Source organism: Parambassis ranga, chromosome 19, assembly GCF_900634625.1.
Source record: "Parambassis ranga chromosome 19, fParRan2.1, whole genome shotgun sequence".
NCBI classification, from domain to species: Eukaryota; Metazoa; Chordata; class Actinopteri; family Ambassidae; genus Parambassis; species Parambassis ranga.
Window position 1 is genome coordinate 16,113,655 of NC_041039.1, and position 21,856 is coordinate 16,135,510.

General features: G+C 41.9%; 1 protein-coding gene across 1 annotated transcript in view; it reads left to right on the top strand.

Annotated features, from left to right (window-relative positions):
- Positions 1–13,657: 13,657 nt before the first annotated feature.
- pclob (piccolo presynaptic cytomatrix protein b) overlaps positions 13,658–21,856 on the top strand; it is a 48,584-nt gene continuing 40,385 nt past the window's right edge. Inside the window, exons 1-8 of the mRNA XM_028430484.1 lie at positions 13,658–14,527; positions 14,957–15,778; positions 16,837–17,658; positions 17,753–18,658; positions 18,826–19,653; positions 19,789–19,948; positions 19,991–20,748; positions 20,966–21,775. Of these exons, the coding sequence (XP_028286285.1) occupies positions 13,658–14,527; positions 14,957–15,778; positions 16,837–17,658; positions 17,753–18,658; positions 18,826–19,653; positions 19,789–19,948; positions 19,991–20,748; positions 20,966–21,775 (5,976 nt within the window). The remainder of the gene's footprint in view (positions 14,528–14,956; positions 15,779–16,836; positions 17,659–17,752; positions 18,659–18,825; positions 19,654–19,788; positions 19,949–19,990; positions 20,749–20,965; positions 21,776–21,856) is intronic.

A 21,856-nucleotide genomic window follows, 5' to 3' on the forward strand; every position in this document is an offset into this window, starting at 1 on the left:
AGGCACACACAATCTTAGGCCACTTTTCACATTGATTTATGTTAATTTCCTAATCCTTTCTTCAGTCTTAGAATAATGGTTAATTTTCTATCCAAGCATTTAACTGGGCCGGGCCATCTTTAAGTCGCATAATAGTACACTATCAGGTGCTGTCACTCCCATAAAACTCCCTTACTGTCTGATTTTACTTAGTAGTTTTTTTCTGTGTCCCCAAAAATCAGACCAAACAAATACATGCACACACACATAGGCCAATGTGATGAGAAGTGTTGATATTTTCTGCTTTATAACTATGATAAAATATTCTTAGTGCCCTGCATTAAGGTTTTTAAGCACTGTTCACTGTATATACTGAGACATACACACACAGAAGGAGGTATAGGAGGGTTGTTGGTATATTTGTTAATAAATAAGCCTACATAGTTTAGTATAGTATGGTACAGTACTTATGGTATACTATAGTTCGTCAAAGTGTTGCTGAAATATAAAATATATAATGTAGAACCACTACTAACAGCTGGTTGGGATTTTTTTCCCTGCAGTTAGCTGCTCACTGGGACACCGCTCTCATTCAAATTCTGTCTAGGTCTACCTGAGTTGGTGCGGCATTTCAGAATGGAATTCATGCTGCTGATTTATTCCACATGGCTACCATAGCAACAGGCTCTGAACCAGTTCATCTCCTCTCCTCAAAGCTCCCTCTTCTCTGTCAAGTTTTACCACTGTTACTCCAGTCCTTGGGCCCCACTTGCCAATGGTCCCTGTAGCCATTCATATATCACACTCCCCACACACGAAGCTCATTCTATTATTTATGTTTTATTCCTCTAGGACTGAAGCTGGTATTTGTCTCCTGGATGGAGTTGCTGATGCCACATGCTAAGCAGCTATAGGTATAGACGCAAGCTTAAATCTGGAACTTCACTTTTCTTTTACTTTTTTTTTTACAGTGATCTGTTACGTCCCAGAGGGGACATGCCATATGACAAGCAGAGCCAGCAGGTCCAGCTGGGGTGAAGAACACAAGAGCGTTTATTACAAAACCCAGACAAACCAGTTTTACAACCAAAACACAGGAAAAAACTACAGGTTGGCACAAATAAATGAAAGCAATAACATAAAACCCAGCCTGTACAGCCTCTCTGAATAAACCAAACAAAAGAAGGAACCTCTCTAAATGATCTACAAAATGGCCGAACAAACACTACAGTGGAGGCATCCACCATTAAACTAGTGTCTAGGCATAGAAATCCCTAAGTAAGCCAAAACGATGAGGGTACCCCCTCTTACCTCTGCCAACCTCCCCACTACAACACAAAACTAGCAGAAATAATGTTTCTCTCTCACCTTAGTGTTGTGACAAAAAATTTGTCTGAATAAAAAAATACAATAAATAAAATATGGTAACACACGTAGAAGAAAAATATAAAATATTGGGGGTTTTTTTACAGACATCGAACACAAGAGTGTAATATTCTATATGCAGAAACCTGAGTGGAGGATAGCAGCAGTTACAATGTAAGATGTATGTAATAGAATAAATAAAATGCAAAGACTGATTATAATGTGCAATAATAGTGGCAGATTGTTTTGTGCAAAGTTTTGCAGCAGCAAAGTTAAAGGTTTCAAAGGCCATGTTAATGTAATGAAAGGCTATAAATCTACAAAGGGGTGAAAGGGTCAAAGGCCATTTTAATAAACAAGCTGTTGTAGATGTTTCTGTGAGTTTTCTGTTGTTCCTGCAAAGAGCTCTCTCCATCAGGATCAGTGCACCAGAACACTTTACAAGTGAAAATGTCAAATAGAAAAGGAGGAGAATATGAGGCTGTGGAAAATAAACAAACACTAAACAATCCTCTACCGCTGGTAATGCATGTTATCAGTGTGTACAGTCTGTGTACATGTTTTTGCAACTTTTGATTTTGTTTGCCTTGATGGTTATATCTGTGAAAATAAGGATGAAAGCCTGCTACATGAGGAGATCGACCTTGCTCTTTCTCTATCTCTCACACACCCCCCTTTGATTTGGCATGTTTTTCTGTTCTGTACAGCTGCAGAAAACATTTGAGAAATAAATTGTTGTTTATATTCCGGTTTTTGCTCCACAGCCTTCTTTTTTTTGTCCTCATTACAATACTCAGTATTTTTTTGTATACTTAAACAAAATATGTCTTCATTTTCTTTATCACAAGCTGTTAACCATTACAAATGCTGTCCACGTTGTTAAGTGAACTGATAAGCAAAGGTGAAGTTCTATCAGTAGAGGTACAGACTGTGGCTTGTCCTTCATATCTAAAGAGAACAAAAATAGAGACACAAACAATATGATATTCCATAGACATAAAAGCACTTTACACACACACACACAGCAGTGTGTCAACATGCACTGTTTGTTATCTCACTCACACAGCTGTCACAGAAGTACAATATTTTCCCACAGCAGCACCAGAAGAAGATGGCCTGACCCCTCCATAATGCCTCATTTTCTATTTTGGTCCCACAAATTGATCACTCAAAAAACACCACAACAATATAATAAACAAAGCAATCACCACGATACATGTGCTTTACCACAATGCATGAAAGATGCCTACCACTCATCATCCAATGATGGTTCCCACTGCGTCCATACCTCACAAGATACAAAAGGCTTAGAGAGGACAGCCAACAGAGTGAGAAAGATGGGAGGTGTAGATCAACTGGCTTTTTCCTTCCACTGAGGGAAGGCAGAGAAGGCAGAATGAGTCAGTGAGAGAGAGAAAGTGTGAAGTGAATGAAGGAGTGAAAAAGAAAGAGAGAACAGAGGGATGTGTGTGATGAGAAGTTCTATGTGCTCCTCACCTTGGAGTTTTGCCACTCTGAGACAAACAAACTTTGAATTACGTTCTGCCATATCTGGCACCCTAAATTATAAGTCTGCCAAGAGAAGCACTTGATTCAAGTAAAAAAAGATGCCCAAAAATATGAAGCATGTCAGACAGATATAAATTACTTACAAAAATATTATACAAATACATTTCCACCTGATTGTCTGAACACTAAAGCGTGAATGTGTTGCCCCATGCCAGGGGTCTGTGTGTGCATGTCTGTGGCGTAGTGAGTGCTGTGTCATTAATCTGTGTGTAATCACTACATTTGTGTCCCTGCGGGAGTTGCTCTCTCTCCACTAATCCTCCTCTTTATCCCTGCATCTTTCTCATTACATCACACTGACCTTTGCACTGAGTCAGCCCCAACAGCTGGCCAAGGCTGTTAAACAACAAACAGCACACTCTGTCAAGCACCACATACCACATTGATTCCACATGCTGGAGGAAGTCAGAGAATTAGAAAGTGTGCAGGAAAGCTCATATTAATGAGGATCACTTAGTACAGCTTGATTGTAAATACAGGGGCGTGAAATTTTAACGCACGGGGTGCACTCGTGTATCGCAAGTGTGCTAGCATGAGATCCCCTATACCTACTGCTGGAAACCCTATAGATTTTACAGCTGAAGGAGTACCCATATTAAAGGCTCTGTGTATTTGATATCATATATCAAAGCTAACCATGCTTACTTGTTCTACTGGAGTGAGCTGGGCGTTGACTGAACCAATTTATTCTTCTAATCAATACACCGTGTAGATGTGATATTTTCTCACTCCCCGTTTGATCTGTGTGTGCAGGAATAACACTTGCCATTGGTATTCATTTAAAAGTCAATATAAACTGCAAGAAAGGGAAATGATATTGAGTCATCAGAAAGCAAACAAAACAAGCTGTCATATTTTGATGAGGATGAAGGCCACAGATGAGAGATAAAGAAAATATTTTTACCCACAGACTGAGACACTGTTCAATGTACCAACTGATGCTGCAGCTGGATTCACCCACAGAAAAAGTATGGATTTATATGAATGATCTAATTAAAAGTCTTAAGTAGACTGTTCACCCTTTATGACATTACCAGAAACATTTCTCAACGTGTCTTGGAACACTCTAATGCTTTTTAAGTGAATAAATTAGATTTGTCTCAAATGTACTACACCGCTGATTAACTCTAGGCTTTGCTTTTGTCACTCTGCAGTTCTTGCTCATGAAAGCAGCAGCCTCTAGGGCTGAGACATAAAGGCCAAGAGGAAGGAAGTTAAAAATTGCAGTTCACCACCACACAGCCTCTTGGGCTGGTTCTAAAAGCAAGTCAATCCCAATAGATTCCCATAAAATGGCCAACTTTACAGCAGAAACAAACTGTTTACAGCCTGGTTCAAATAATAGTTTTGGCTTCTATCAATAGGTTCCCCGTTTGTGACAGCTGTATGCAGTTTAATTTTCTGGTTTAACTCACTTATTTTAATTATGTAATGAATGTGAGGATGTAAAACTGTCTAAACTGTCTAAAACTGTGGTCTACTTCTACTTCAAGAGATCATAAAATACTTAATCAGATATTATCAGATATTAGCACATCACACCTAGGCCATATCCACACAGAGACGACGTCATTTTCATTTCCAACGCTGTAGTACATATGCCATGCCTTTGGGTGGTGCTGTAACGTTACCGTAACCACACGCCAAAAACAGAAAAAAGCACCCCTGAAACGCCTAAACGATACAAATCTTTTGCGGATACGCCTGCATTTGTGTCCGTGTGGACGGGGCCTTAGTTCTACTTCAATTAATACACCTCATAATAACATCAATATGACACCATGGCTCGAGAATACATACGGAAGTACACATACACACAGCATCACCTCAACATAGGCTAGCTGAGCAACACCTGATTTCCTGAGCATTTACAACCAAAAAGCACACATTCACAATTAAGAGTGGGGAGCTAAGATCACGGATACTGGCAAAAATTTAAAATAAAAGGCGATTTTAAGAGATAAAATAAAAATAAAATGATTTCACTCACCAACACGGATCTCCTCCACAGTGCCTGCTTATTTGAAAATAAAATCCATCCTCCTTTTCTCAAAAAGACTTCCATGGCTCTGTTTCAGTTCCATCGATAAGTCCTTTGCCCTTTCTGCCCGGTTGTTTTTCAAGCATATGTTTTAATAGGCTTTAATGCCGAGAACGTCCACTCAACAGAAGCAGTGGACACGGGGATGTCACAGCCAGACAGGACAGTCCTTTCCTCTGCTGGGACAGGCTAGCTAGCTAGCTAGCACAAGGGTTGGCCGATCTCTTCTCACAAGATCCAACATTTCGTGAAAGGTCCGTCATAAAGGTAGCATGGCAGTAGCTGTAGTTGTTGGTATCAGTCGGGTCTCCGGTTTTAGTTCAGACATTTTGTGTTTGAGTGCCGCCCTTTACGCTCGCGAAGTGCTTATCCAATCACAGGACTCGTTCATGTCCAATTCAGCGTAAGACCTTCCAGCTGGCCTTGGTGTCACTGTCTCGAGATCTGATTGGCTATTGCAACTGACTGTGTCAGTTCACTTACAGCGCACGGGGGCCTGCTCTGATGATTCTGAGGGCCTTGGGCAGATTTCATAGAAGCTGACAACACAAGCTAGCTGAAATATGATTGGATAAAAACTCTACCATAACATACAACACTGGAAGCAGCTCAACCAAGCATATGGATATGTTTTTTTTTCTAAGTATGCTTAGGCCAGCAGAGAAGGCCTTACTGGCCCTGACAGCCCACCACTGTTGCAAACTGGGTTTTGTAGTTGAGTAAATGCGACATACAATCAATAACATTGACTGTTTTGAAATAATAAAGAATGCAATAGTGTACACCGGTACTTTATCTGATTGATTAACTTCCAGCTTAAAGTTATACACTCACATTTTGAGTACTGGGTATAAATGATTGCATCTATTTGCATTAAAAATACATAAAATGTTTTTAAAGCACACATGAATTATGCTATAAAACAATAAATGAGGGTGTCACATGTTGTTGAGTTTATCTACGTCTGTAAATTATTTTGTTTTTTTTACTTTCTGCTTATTCTTAAAGTGGAGCTGCGTAAACCTGAAAATGATTCTCAAAATGGACTGTTCTAGCATTTTATGAGCCTTTTTTTTCAACAAATACATCAGGCACCAATAACACAGTCAATGTGTGTGCATTATAGCACCAGGCAGCTGGGAGCCTGTGGTTGCTGGTGAATATTTGATGAGAGAATGGATCCTCTCCCTAGGCAGGTTGAGTACAGTGTGCACACACAGACATGTACCAGGTGGTACAGTTTCTCTGCTCCTCAACTGTCTCATGCCAAGCAGGAGCCAGTGAAGGTGATATTAGAGTGTACTGCATAACTCCTGATGAAAAGCACACCAGAAAGTGATGCCTCTTATTCTCTATCCATCTTTCAAATGATTGGGACGCACACTTAAACATGCATGCAAGGCCATCTTCTCTTTTACACTATAGTAGCTTTAAAGTGGCAAGAGATGAATACCAACAGTTATGAATACCAAGAGTTATAAAGAGACAAAAATGCTTACAAATTGAGCAATTACAAGTGCACTTGTTCATTCATTTGCTGCACACCCACACTTATTGCAGTAGTACAGTTAAACATTAAAACTTAAACAGTATTTAATGTTTTATACAATTATTTGAAACCATTTTAGGGGCCTGACTGATTTTTAAAGCAATAAAAACAAGTAAGCTAATATTTATATATACTAATACTTGTGTCTTCCAGTAGATCTGTTGTAACAATGCTATTGGGTCTACATGGGATTTTTTTGAAAGCAAATTATGCACTATGGGTACAGTGCCTGCAAGTAAACCGAACAAAGGTTACCTCTGACACTGTACACTGGCGAGGCAGGAGTCCACCTTGTGGTAGTCTAAAACCCCATCTTCTTTTACACCTCTTCAATTATATACAGGCTGCTGTCTAGACCTTATCACAGAACCTCTACACATCTTAATGCCCCTGTAGAAACAGCATCATAGAGTGCTCTGCGGTACATTATCATAAAATATCATAAGTGTGAGTTTTATTAAAATGTGCATTTTAAGAGCTTATCTCTAAGTATTGCTGGACACACAGCACAGACATGACACAGACATCAACTGCCTTTCAGTATGACTTCTTACTCAAGGCATTTGCTAGATTCAATAAAGGCTGGCATTAGCATTACAGCAGAGGCAGCTCTACACTATCTAACCTAGGGTGGATAATTTAGACTGCTTTTCCATTCTGCTCCTGTCCTGACGTCTGCTATCTCTCTCATCTTTTTGATATTTATTATTTTACCAGCCTTTTTTTATTATTATGTGTTTTTTTTATCCCACTCTCATTTTACATTCTCCTTCATGCTTTCCCCTTTGCCAGTGTGATCAGTAGTGATTTCCTGCTCACTGATTTGTAGGATTTAGGGGCGTGAACTGTGTTATCCCTAGAATTCTCCCATGACATGACAGCAGAGGGAGGGGCTGGTGGGAAAAAGCAAGATAAGAACAGACAGAGGGAGGGAGCGATGATAAGGCTGCACTACTGATGTCCTGTCGACGCTGTTTCTTTAAGAGTATTTTTAGTATGGGAGATAGCAGTGGTCACTCATCAGGAAAAAAGGACTGGGTGGCTTCACAGGCAGTGTTCTAGCCTGATGCAGTGCAAGGAAGGAAGGAAGGAAAGAAGCACAAACCATTCGCCAAAGTGACACACAACAGACCGCCAGTGTGTGGTAATTCGACCTGCGTATCATGCACATTCTAACACAATCAAGTTATCAGTCAGTTGCTTGTGTTGTTGGAACGTTTATAAAGTGTGACACAGCAGCAGATGGAGTCTGCCTGTGAAAAAGCAGGTGTTCAAAGGAAACAGAACCAGTGACAAATACTGATTAACATCATTTTTTCTTGTCCACTTTTTGTCACACTATAAAATAATACAATATGATACCAACAATACTGAGCCACATAATATCATTTAATACAAAATCTACATAATATTGAATGACTTTCCTTATAATCAAATATTTACTGTCAATTTTTTACAGTCTCTTTTATTTTTGTATCTTCCACATGTGTTTTGGTTCTACTAGATAGTAGTATTGTGAGTCCATATTTTCCCCTCCTCGGGGTAGATATGTAAATTTAATGACACTGGCAAAGTGTGTGTGATCAGGTTACTGTATAGATTACACGGTGACCCTGCCGCGAATACTCAGGCACAGAGACCTAGAGACCTAGAGAGGACGGCAATACACCTCCATGCAGGTTACTGCTCCACACTGCTCCGGCTCTGCTCCAGAGACAATCATGCCGGGGAAAAACTGCTTCGCCTTCCTCAAGGGTCAACGTCAGAGGTGTGTCTTGTTTTCACAAACTAGTCCTTTACCAAAAAAAGAGACATTTTGTAAGTGACTGTTTGGCAGTTGTTTTTATGGAAGTTGCCATCTCATCCATGAGAATTACAGCTGAGGGAGTTAGAAACTGCTGGGCAGCATTATGCTCCACTGTGTCAGCTTAATTAAAATGAAAGTGAGATAAGTACTGCTTCTCAGCCCTGTTTGTTTGAGTTTGTTTGTGTATGAGGGAGCCAGAGGGAGAGGGAGAGGGTGTGTGTGTGTGTGTGTGTGTGTGTGTGTGTGGGTGCCAGGATCAAGCTCAACTGTGGAGAATACAAATGCTCTATAAATGTGATGTCTTTCTAGTAGAGGATGCCAAAGAGAGCAGAAATGCAATATACTGCAAAAAGAGACAGCCGTAGAAGCCAGTGGTCAAATGTCTCAGGAGGCCATGCCCTTATCTCTGTATTAATCTTTGTAAAATGTAAATCAGGAGCAAGAACATTAATGGTTTGTGTTAATGGACTGTGGATTTGTCTCCTGCTGCCTCTTAGCATGAAGACTTCACACCTGTGTGGGCTAAAAACAAAAAAAGCAGCCAAAAACTTCAAGTTAGCTGCACTGCAGACTGAAGCACTCTGTGGGTGTGAATGCATCAGTGTCCTCTGTGATGGACAGCTGAGATAAGTAAATGGACATGGAGGGTTTGTGATTAACACAAAACCCCAACTTTCACCTATTGAGGTGTCTTGGGTTTGTGCTCTGTTTCAGAACATTAGTCACATTAATTTTGTCTTCTGTTGCTGCTTAGTAAGCTTAGACATCAAAACTACTTGGTTAGGTTTATTAAAAGGTCAGTTTTTACAATATTTAGCACTACTTTGCCTACAATGGTGATAAGTCAGGGAGTTTTTACTACTTACGATTGAAGGAGGGCACATACATAAATACCAATCGTTTCAATGCTTTAAAATTTGACCACAGCTAATGCGCTGGTTTCTTCCCATGGAGATCAGCTTTCAGTTGCAGCTGCTCTGTAGGTACTGGGCTCAGTAAATGTAAACACAAGTCTCAAGACCTGTCACAACAACAGGCATTCTTTCATTTTGTGTGCTATAGGTTCACCTTTTTAGACACCTGAGGTTCTTGTGTCCATGCATAGATGTTTTAGGTGACTGCTGTCACAGAGATACTGCAATCAGATTTTTGGTGTTTGTACAAAAGCCAAAAACAAACAAAAAAACCTGTAGCTGCTGCTTATTCCTGCAACAGTGTGGGTTGGTTTTACAAAAAGCAAGCTGAATTGTTCTATGATTTTGTGTTTTTATGAATCACACAAGAATACAACTGCCGTTTGTACCTCGATAGAAAACAAATGACAAAGTAACTTCTAAATTACACCATAGTATGACTGATACTCTCCTTGTATTTGCCATTTCTGTCTTTTATTGCTTTTGAGGTCTCTGTGTGAACATTATAAATAAGGCTTTCACCATGGACTCAGTTCCTCATATGAATTTACGCTGTACGTACATGGTGAAGACAAAAACCTGCAGGCAAAACATGTTAATATGCAAGCTTTTCAAATGGTTCCTCACAAGCAGCCTGAAATCGCTTTACTCCTCGATACACACCAGAGAGTACGATTCATTCTGGAGTCTGGTTGTATAAAAATGACTGATGCAGTTAGAGTGTGTGATGCTTCAGCCGTGCAAGTGCAGGATTTAAGTCTGGTTGGCCATTATCAGAGAGTTTGGTACGTGGGAGAAAAAAAATATAAAGGATGACAGTGGAGATTGTGGTTTTTGTATTTAAACTCACAAGCAGGGAGAGATCAAAAGAAGAGAACACGATGGTACCACATCTGGTGATTGCCTGCTGTCTTTAAGGCTTACATAATACTGTTGACTGACAAACACGACTCCCCTGCAGAGATGGATGTAAACAGTTTAACAACAGAAAGACAATAATGATAAACTCTGATTTTTGAACAGTTTGTTTATGGTTTGTTTATTGTCTTGTGCCTAAAAACGAGCCCAGTAAACAGATATCAGGATTGGATCAGACAAAACTTCAGCTCTGTATTTCAGCAGAACTTAAGTAATGATATGTAAGCATAAAATGTTGTACATAAAAGAACAGGAAGAAAATCGTCACTTATTATGCAAACCAAAATATATTTAAGTACCAGATTGTGGGGATGAAGAAGATATAAGCAGTGTAAGATTACTCAATGGATTTCCGGCTCGTGTAAGAGCCCAAAGTTACAGCCTATATCCACAGATGGAGATTGTGCTGATGAATGTTTCCTGTGTGTAAGTGTGTGTGTGTCTGTGTGTGTGTCTGAAACGAAGCCAAATCTGGCGCTTTCCAAAGAGAGATCATAGCGATTCTGCTGCTCACACATCACACATGACGTAACTCTTCCACACGCCCACACAACACTTGCTCTCCATCCTTCCCACACATCTCACTCACGCTTACCACATATGAATAGGAGTCTATCCACTGTATGCTGCGTGTAAATTTGCATGTGAGTGTGGGAACATGTGAGTGCTCACAAGCGATAGAGAAATCCTTTCCTCTCATGGTAAGTGATCACTGCTATAGAGAATTTTCTTTCAAGGGTGAAATTGTTGTGTTCTGTTCTCCTCTTGCTAAAGTTTGCTAAAGCTTCCAGGGTGCATTTTGTAAAACAGATTAATCACTAGAAAATGTATATATCTTAATGTCAAAAATGGGTTTGATAGAATTTTAACATGTGCAGTCTAAAGTTACCTTTCTATGGTTGTATTCTCTGGGCCAGAAAGTTGCTGTTTTATCACTCCGACAGCAGAATAGGATAGGATTGCCGGCATTGTCTCCTCACATCACATCTACTCTGTAACATAAACTCTTGTGGAAGAATTGTCAGAATAAGAAGGTCAATGCAGGAAAGCGGTTACACAGACTGAAGAGGTGCTTTCTGTCTGTGGGTAGTCACTTCCTATTTCACACAACTATTTCATGAACTAAATTACAACACAATAACAATGTATAGCTGAATTCTATTCTGAAGTAGGTGTGGAGTCAGGTCTGGAGGAAGAAGCATAATAAGAAATTGCAATTTGGCAATACTTTTTAGATGTGTTTACTTGTGCTGTGTTGTTCTGTGTGCTTTTTCCAGAGGCTGGATGGATTTTGATACAAGAAAGATGGAGAGAACTAGGATTTTCTTGTCTTATCAGCAGCAAAAGCATAACTCGTGTGTGCAATCCTTCCACAGATTAAATATGCTACATTATATGCTCATCCACTGTATACATTATGGAATAAATGAGCATCATGACAGGCCATTATCTTCATAGAAATACCAATAATCCTGTGAACTCACTTGAATATGCCCGATATATCTCTCACGTCTCACACTTGGTCATAAGTCATACAATCATATTATCCCCCTATACTGCTCATAATCACCACTGTGACATTTCAGATATGTCAACGGCCACAGAGAAAATGTGCATCACATCACGCATGTGGGTAAATCCTCGCCGCCGATCACACGTGACTCGTGGGGGGGGGGGGGGGGGGGGGGAGATAAATCGCTTGTCCCCTTTAATTTCAATTTCCGTGCGTGATATATATTGTGATCACCTGTCAGATGCGGCGCATGCGCACTAGGGTGGGAGGCGGAGTGGATGCTGATCGCTCTCTATCTGCTGCCCTGTGCCCTCCATCCCTCGGCGATCAGACAGACACGGACGTGGGGATATCCGTGGAGGTTTGGGGAAGATGGGGAGACAGATCAGCTGCTCGTGAAGGTACAATTTCCGTCTGTTTCACTGGACTACAGCGCTTCAGTGTTTGACATTGTGACCGTGGAGGGTGAAGGATGCTTAGCTGCAGGGTGGGAGGAGATGAGCGGGGGGACACGAAGCGGATAACGCGGAGGGTATTTCGGGAAATGACAACGATGACAGGGCTTTTGCTGGGATTCCTCACTCATCTAAGCTGTTGTAAAATATCTTTTTGGAATAGTACAACGTTCAAATTTCGATCAGGCGCCTGGTCAAGGGCACACAAATAGGTGATAATGTGTTTTGGAACGCGCTCACCCGTGGGCTCGAAGCTGTCATCACCTCGTACCCTTTGCGGACCTGCATGTTGTCCGGTTTAAACCTTGCGTTATGCATGAGGCTTCTTCATTACGATAAAACGCTGTGTATACATTGCATGTATGGGTGAGCCACTTCTGCGAGTGCGTAGAAAGCAGCTGTAATAACGCATTTAGAAAGGCAGCTGCTCATCACAGACCTACTGCTGTAGCCCTTGATGATACATTTGTAAAAGAAAGTATCAGTTTTTTACTCCTCATGCGTTATTTGACGGGCCTCTACCCGGATGTGCCTGCAGTTTCTCCAGAGAGAGAGAGAGAGAGAGAAAGAGAGAGAGAGGTTTCATGTGTTTACTGCTGCTGTAATACACGTCCAGCACGTGATTTCTCACTCCTCGATGGTGCCATTTGGATGAAAGAAAATAGTAACGTGGACCACTGAGTCCATCTTGAAAAGACATGTGAATTGGGTTGGTAGTAGCTGGCGTCTATTGAGAGCGGTAACTGCCTCCTCTGTTGCGCACAGGTCATCTGAATGAACGAGATTTGTAGGTTGTGATCAACAGAGCAGATCCATGGTCCTGAAAGCAACAGTCTGTGCAGAGTAAATCAAAGTGAGGCAGGATCGTTAATGGCTTTCTCTGTACAGAGGCGACGATTGATGATAATCGTTTCAGCAGGGAGGAAAGTCAATTTTATTTATAGGGCATTGGTGTGTCACATATCTGCGTTGTTCCTTCACATTTACAGTGTATTCAAATGTAAATTCTTCTGTTGCAATAACTGTTTCATGGATTTGATAAAGATGCACATAAATATAAGTTATTAAAGACATTTGATTGTAGTTCAGTTTCAATGTGTATCATGTGAAGAGGATTTAAAAAAAACATGCCATGATTTAGTTTCATTTGCACATTTTTTCCCAACATTTTTTTTTGTCATTTTGTTTGTCAATCCACATATTGGCTCAAGACAGCATTGTGTGTGGTTCACAAGTCTTATTGTGTTGTTCCCTGTCATCTCACACTTCCTCTCTCTCTCTCTCTCTCTCTCTCTCTCTCTGTTTGTTATATCAGGAAGTCTGGTGTAGATGCTGAGCCAGAGGAGAGCCCAGGGAGTAGCAGCAGCAGCAGTAGTAGTGGGGCTGTAGATGCCCTCTCCACAGGTCCGACTCCAACCCCCCCTCAGGCCTCTGCAGGAGAGTCTGGAGGACAACGAGGAGACAGCTCCTGCTCTGCCTCTGATAGTCCTGTAGATTCCAGCGAGGAGGAGGAGGAGGAGGAGGAGGAGGAGGAGGAAGATCCAAATATGTTCTCCTCCAAATTCCTAAGTGGGGCTAATCCCCTCAATGCAGTGTCCTCCGCTGTAAATAAGTTCGGTTTGTTTGGAGATGATGGGGACGGGGATAAAAAACCACCTCCTCAGCAAGGGGGCAAACCTTCCGGACAACAGCAGCCAGGAGCAGGCCCTCAACAGCAGCAGGGTCCTCAAAAGTCAGGCCAGGATGCCAATATGCAAAAGACCCAGCCTCCTCCTAAACAAGGATCACCACAGCTGCAAGGGAATGGACAGACCAGACCCACAAACAAGCCTCCTGGGCAACAAGCTTCTCCAAAGACAGGGACACAGCCTGAGTCGCCAAAAAATCAACCTAAGGGCCCACAGCAGCAAGGATCACCTAAGCCTGGAACTCAACAGATTCTGACTAAGAGTGGAGCACGACCAGAATCTCCAAAGGCATCACTGCAACAACAGGCTTCACCTGCAACAAAGACACAACAACAAACCCCTGCTAAGACTGCTACACAGCAACAACAACCTTCAAAGACTGGGGTGCAAGGATCTACAAAGGTCGGGCCTGAATTAGGACAAAAACAGCAGGGGTCACCAAAACCTGGACCACAGAAAGGCATCACACCTGCAGCCCAACAGCAGTCTTCTGATAAGCAACAAGGTGTTAAGGGACCTGGTGCACCTGGTGTGTTGCAGGCAGGCTCTTCGTCGCCGGGGGCAACTAAAGCTAGACTGCAGTCAAAACCAGGAGCTAAGTCTATTTGCCCAGTGTGTAACACCACAGAACTCAATGTGAATACCAAGGAACCACCAAATCATAAAACCTGCACACAGTGTAAAGCTGAAGTGTGCAGCTTGTGTGGCTTCAGCCCTCCAGACTCTGATGTAAGTGGTAGGATTGTTTCACAACAATTGTTCATTCATGTTACATCAGTTACAGCACATGCCTTTTAGTTTTAAACTGTTCTTTTCTAGTGTATTATTTTCTTGTCCAATACAGACACTGAAGTACAATCCTAACAAATTACAATTTTACTGTGTATTTGTTTGGGTTGTCTGCACACCTATGCTTCAATAAATATATACTATTTGAAAATATAAATAAATATTAATAATGTCATTTTGAAAACAAAGAATAAGAATCAGAAATACTTTATTAATCCCAGGGGGAATTGCTTAGATAAGATATACTTCTGCACAGTATATACATTATGAACTTACATTTTATTTTATACATACTTCGTATAATTTTGTGAATTGTGTTTTTTTGTATATTCTCTTTGAGTGTATGTGTCTTTATTTGTTTTACTATAGGGTCGTGAGTGGCTTTGTCTTACCTGCCAAATAAAGAGAGCTCAAGGACCTTCAGAACCACCAGGACCTCCCATGAAAAAGCCGGGATCCAACAAAGGCTCTGCTCCTCCAAGCCAGACACCATCTCCTCAACCTGTCAAAAAGATGTCAGCACCAGGTTCACCTCAGAAGATGCAGTCTACATCAACAAAGCAAAGCGAAGCTGTTAAAGGACCAGAAACTCAAAAACAAGCAAGTCCAGCTCAAAAAACACCTGAGACTCAGAGAGCAGCAGGGTCCCAAAAATCACCCCAGACTGGTCAAACTGAACGAAAGCAAAGCAGTGCCACACCAGCTCCCCAGCAGGAGTCAGGGGGTTTGTTTGGCTTTGGAGGTCCTAAAAAAGAAGCTACAAAGCCAGAGGTGACTGGGAAGATGTTTGGTTTTGGCTCCTCTATTTTCAGTTCTGCATCTACTTTGATAGCTTCAGCAGTTCAGGATGAGCCTAAAACCACACCACCAGTTTCTCCTAAAATGCAGCCTGCAAAGGACATAAAACCACCTTCTGTCTCAAAGTCAGAGCAGGAGAAGAAACAGGAGCAACATCATCAGGGAAAGGCTCATCCAGCAGGGCAGGCCAAAGTGGAAAAATCCCCCTCACAGACTCAAAAGGCAACAGAAGCCTTCCAGCATGCTTCTAAAGGAGGCCAGTCTACCTGTCCACTCTGTAAGGTGGTGCTTAATGTGGGCTCGAAGGATCCACCCAACTACAACACCTGCACTGAATGCAAAAGCACTGTCTGTAACCAATGCGGATTTAACCCCATGCCAAATGTTAAAGAGGTAAGATGTTTGCTGTGTATTGAATGAACATGGCATCAAAATCTTATATTTTCATATAACTTTATATAGCAAACTTTTGCTTCCTACAAACCTGCAACTTTGCATCAGTGTTCATGAGGCTGCTAGGTTTCTAGCTGATGTTCAGAGAGGTTTCCCACGTAGTTTAATTAATTTAATAGTTTGGGTAGCTTTTTGGTAGAGCTCATTTACATGAATAAATAATGTGGGAACAATCAGTCCAACTTATAACAGTGGTACATATTGTATATCTCTTAAAAGTATTTTATTTTATTTTTTTTATTTTACTGCAATTATGTCATTGCAAACAGAACAGAATGAGTATTGTGCCATAATCTTTAAAAACTACTAACACATTTGTCAGCTGTTCACACCGTAAGTGAGGTCAAAGAGATTTACTTTAAAAACACACATGCACACACCTCATTGTGTTGTGGGAAATACCACATACAGCGTAAATGGACATGGCATCTTCTAGGCTTCCTGAAGCACAAAGGACTTGACACTTGACTCCGTAATTCAATGCACAGTTAGTATCCAACTTGCCAAGGACAGTCCAAGGCTACTTGATCTTATGGTACTGCTTAAACTTACGGCTAAAACAATGCTGAACCAAGATCGAGTGGAAAGATCCTGCATTTTTCAAGCACATGTGAAAGTGTTTTCACATGTGTGTTCTAAATCACAGAAATGTTATCAATACTGTTTCTTAATTTGTGAGCTACACAGGTTTACTCTTGCACATTTTAGTTTGTAAAAAAATACATTTTAAAGACATTTGTTTACATGTAAATAGAAGGTATTACCAAAAACACACACATGGATGGTGCGGTTCTCATATCTTATAGCATTCATCAATCTTAATATTGGGAGCAACCCAGTCCTGTATACTTTTAAATTGCTGCAGTCCTCTTCTCACAACATTCCATCATTTTAATGTGTGTGTGTGTGTGTGTCCTAGCTTTTCTATTTCAGCTTTTTCTTCACAGCATTTTTATTGTGTTTTTACTTATTAATTATATATGTTTTTTTTTTTCAAGGGAAAGGAGTGGCTTTGTCTAAACTGCCAGGTGAAGCGAGCTACTGAAGGAATTGAACCTCAGAAAGACACTTCTTTAGTCAATTCAGTAAAAAAGACCACTCCAACACAGCCTGCGCCACACAAAACCTCTGCACCAGGCTCTCCACAGAGAAAACCAACACAACCTGTGACACAACCAGCAAAGGCAGTAGGACAAGACAGTGATAAGCAGGGTAGCAAAGCTCCAGGCCAAACAACACCTCAACAGAGCCAGAAGATAGGTCCTCAGAAACAAACAGACCACACAGTTCCAACTGGACACAAGCAGAGTAATGCCACTGCACCAACACAGCAGGAGTCAGGCGGTTTCTTTGGCTTTGGTGGCCCTAAATCACAACCTGATGCTGCAAAGCCCACAGAGTCTGTGACTGGAAAAATGTTTGGTTTTGGTTCCTCCATCTTCAGCTCTGCATCTACTTTGATCACCTCAGCAGTTCAAGATGAGGCTAAAATTACACCACCAGTTTCTCCCAAGATGTCCCCTGCAAAGGAGCCCAAATCTCCTGCTCTCAAGAAACAAGAACTAGAGAAGAAACCAGAACAGGCACAGCAGGCCAAAGGTTCCCCATTAGTACAGCCTAAAACAGATAAGCCTTCTTCAGAGCCAAAGAAAGCAACAGCTTCACCAGTTGTTCCTAGAATAGGGCAATCCACCTGTCCACTTTGTAAGCTGGAAATCAACGTAGGCTCAAAGGACCCGCCCAACTACAACACCTGTACTGAGTGCAAAAACACTGTCTGTAACCAATGTGGGTTTAATCCCATGCCAAACGTCAAAGAGGTAAGCAAATGTATTTTTATTAATAGTGTAACTAAAACATTTAAAATTGTACTACAGTATCAGTATTCTAAAATGCTTGTTTCCTGTAATACAGGTCAAGGAGTGGTTATGTCTCAATTGCCAGATGCAGAGAGCACTAGGAGCATCGCAGCCTCCTGGAACACCCATGATAAAACAACAGGCCTCACCAAATAAAGCTGCACCATCCACTCTCCCGAAAAAGGAAACTCCTCTGCTGGATAAACAACAAAAGAAAGACATTCCAACATCTGCTGAATCTAAAGTAAAAGAGCCATCTCCATCAGGCTCCCCTCAAAGAAGACTACCAAAAGCAGCAGAGCAGCAAGTAAAGACAGAAGCTGTGAAAGGACCTGAAAGCAAAGGACCAGAGAGTCCAGCTTCTAGTCAGAAAACGGCACAGCAAGGCCAGAAAACACTTCCTCAAAAACCATCAGAGCAGACAAAACAAACTGGACCTAAGATGAATAATATTCCACCAACTAGACAAGCAGAAACAGGAGGGTTCTTTGGATTTGGTACCCCGAAACCTCAACCAGATACTACAAAGCCTGCCGAATCTGTGGGTGAAAAGATGTTTGGCTTTGGTTCATCGATCTTCAGTTCTGCATCTACCTTGATAAACACAGCTGTCCAAGATGAATCCAAAACCACACCACCAGTTTCTCCTAAGATGCCTGCTTCAAAGACACCCAAATCCCCTGTTGATCAGAAACATGAGCAGGAGAAGAAACTAGGCCAAGTTCAACAGGGCAAGACCTCTCCATTACCACAAGCAAAAGTAGAAAAAGGGCCATCACAGCCTCAGAAGGATGCAGCAGCTGCTTCAGCTGCTCCTAAAGCTGGCCAATCCACCTGTCCACTTTGTAAGGAAGAACTTAACTTCGGCTCCAAGGAACCTCCTAACTACAGCAAATGCACCGAATGCAAGAATACTGTCTGTAACCAATGTGGATTTAATCCCATGCCAAATGTTTCAGAGGTAATAACAGCAAAGACGACATATACGTTTATGAAGGGTATAATTTATATGACAGTGTGTAATTAAGCATGAATACACCATAAACAGCATGAATGCACACACTTTGATATTGCATGCACTGATATTGTAAATGCTTACATTTTAAAACAACTTTTTTTTCTTTGCAGGGTAAAGAATGGTTATGCCTCAACTGTCAGATGCAAAGAGCACTTAGTGCATCTGATCTTACAGGACCTCCTATCAAACCTCAGACTTCAGTGCCTGATACGCTTCAAAAGAAGGGTACATCTACACCAGGTTCACCTCAGAAGACACAGTCCACAGCAGCAACACCTGCAACTAAAGCTTCTACAGAACCAGACAGTAAATTGAAGGCAAGCCCCACTCCCATTCAGAAAATGCCACCACCAAGTTCTCAGAAACCAAGTGACCAAGCAAGTCAACCAAAACAGACTCCAGATACACAGCAAGCGTCAAACCTGAGTGGTCCTAAAAAAGGGCCTGATAGTGCTTCGAAAACTACAGAATCCATGAGTGGAAAGATGTTTGGCTTTGGGTCCTCAATTTTCAGCTCAGCATCCACTTTGATATCTGCTGTTCATGATGAATCGCGCACTACTCCACCAGGGTCTCGTAAGATGTCTGCACCAGTACAGGTCTCCCCCAAGATGTCTGCTGTACCCAAGATTTCTCCAAAAAGTACCCCACCAGCTTCTCCTAAAAAGTCACCAGCAGGAGAGCCTAAAACTTTTGCTAAGAAGCCAGAGAAAGAGAAGAAATCGGAGGAAACCTGCCAGAGCAAAGATGGCACAGCTCAGCCACCAAAGGTAGAGCCAGTCTCTCAAACGGCTCCTAAACCAGGTCAGACGACATGTCCACTGTGTAAGGCTGAGCTCAACATTGGCTCTAAGAACCCACCCAACTACAACACCTGCACTGAGTGCAAGACTACTGTCTGTAACCAATGTGGATTTAACCCCATGCCTGTAGGAGAGGTAAGCACAAAAATACAACACCTGCTGTAACAATTTTTTTTCTGATCTGTGGTTCTTAATTGACTTGATATTGTGTAATTCTTATGACTTTCTGCGATTCGTATAGATATAATAAAAGTGTCCTCTGTCCCTTAGGTGAAAGAATGGCTGTGTCTTAACTGTCAGATGAAGAGAGCAGTTGGAACTTCAGAGCCCCCAGGTCCTCCTCAATTGAAGTCCCAAGCTTCACCTAATAAGGTTCCTTCCCCTGCTACAGTCCAGGATACTTCTAAACCAACAACTCCTCAAAAGGACAGTCCAGACTCTGCTGTACAAAAGAAGGAGACCACAGAACCAGGCTCCCCTCAGAGAAAACAGTCAGTGAAGTTAATCAAATCTGAACCTGGCACTGCACCACTAAAACAAGCCAGCCCTGCTCCTGATAAGAAAACACCACAAGAAAAACAGAAAACAGTTCAGGAGAAAATGCCGGCTCAGGCAAGTCAACCTGCACGCAAGCAGAGTAATGCCACTGCAGCAACCCAGCAAGGGTCAGGAGGTTTCTTTGGCATTGGTGGCCCTAAATCTCAGCCTGATGCTGCCAAACCTGCAGAGTCTGTGACTGGAAAAATGTTTGGTTTTGGTTCCTCCATCTTCAGCTCTGCATCCACTTTGATCACCTCAGCTGTTCAAGATGAGGCCAAAATTACACCACCAGTTTCTCCCAAGATGTCCCCTGCAAAAGATCCCAAATCCCCTGCTGTCAAGAAACAAGAACCAGAAAAGAAACCAGAACAGGCACAGCAGGCCAAGGGTCCACCAACAAAAGCAGATGAGATGAAGCCTTCTGCTCCACAGAAAGCAGAACAGCAGAAGAAACCCGAGCCACCGCAGCAGACCAAGACATCTCTGACAGGACAAGCTAAAGTGGACAAAGCTCTCTCTGAACCTCAAAAGCCTGCAGCAGCTGTCAAACCAGACCAGTCTACCTGTCCACTTTGTAAGGTCCAGCTCAATATGGGTTCTAAGGATCCACCCAACTACAACACCTGCACCGAATGCAAGAACTCTGTCTGTAACCAGTGTGGATTTAACCCTATGCCAACTGAAACAGAGGTAACACACACACATTTTATTTGAATGTACTACTACTTTTGCTGGCTCAATTTTTTTTTATTTATTTTGGGGGGAATAATAGAGAAAACTCTGTGGTACTAGATGTATAACGTGTAATAATCTTTGGAAAGAAAATAATTGTAATAATAAAACCTCAGAAACACAATGATATTTTGTATAGATTAACAAGAATTTAAATATGTTTTTGCTCTTTAAGATGAAGGAGTGGCTGTGTCTCACATGCCAGATGCAGCGAGCTCTAGGAGTGACACAGCCCCCAGGAGTCACTGCTGTCAAATCTCAAACACCTGCAAAGGCACAAAACAAAGACATTGCCAGCCCTGCTGAACCTGAGAAGAAGGAGTCATCTGTCCCGCACTCACCTCAGAAGAAACTACCTTTAACAGCACAGGCAACTACATCTGAGACTGTGGTTCAAAAACAGGCCAGCCCAGCTCCTTCTCAGAAAATACAAAAGGAGCCCCAAAAATCCCCAGTCCAGGCAAGGCAAAGTGAACGTAAGGAGAGTAATGCTGCTGCAGCAACACAGAAAGAGTCTGGAGGCTTCTTTGGTTTTGGCAGTGTTAAAACTCAGCCTGTTGCTGAAAAGCCGGCTGATTCAGTGACTGGAAAAATGTTTGGCTTTGGTTCATCCATTTTCAGTTCTGCATCCACTTTGATTACCTCAACTGTTCAGGACCAGCCCAAGACCACTCCACCAGTTTCTCCCAAGCTTTCGCCTGCGAAAGAGGTTAAACCCTCTGCTATACAAGAGAAGAAGAAACCTGAACAACCCCAGCAGGCCAAAACAACACCAGTGGAACAGGTCAAAGGGGACAAAGAGCCCCCAAAACCTTCAGCAGCATCTTCTAAAGCAGCTGTCAAATCAGACCAGACTACCTGTCCACTCTGCAAGGTTCAACTAAACATAGGGTCCAAGGAGCCACCAAACTACAATAACTGCACTGAATGCAAAAACACTGTCTGCAACCAGTGTGGATTCAACCCGATGCCAAATGAGTCAGAGGTAAGTCACTGAAGTGTATGTATTAATAATGCATATCTCCAACAATATAGGAGCTTTCATCTTACAAATTCAGTGTTCAGT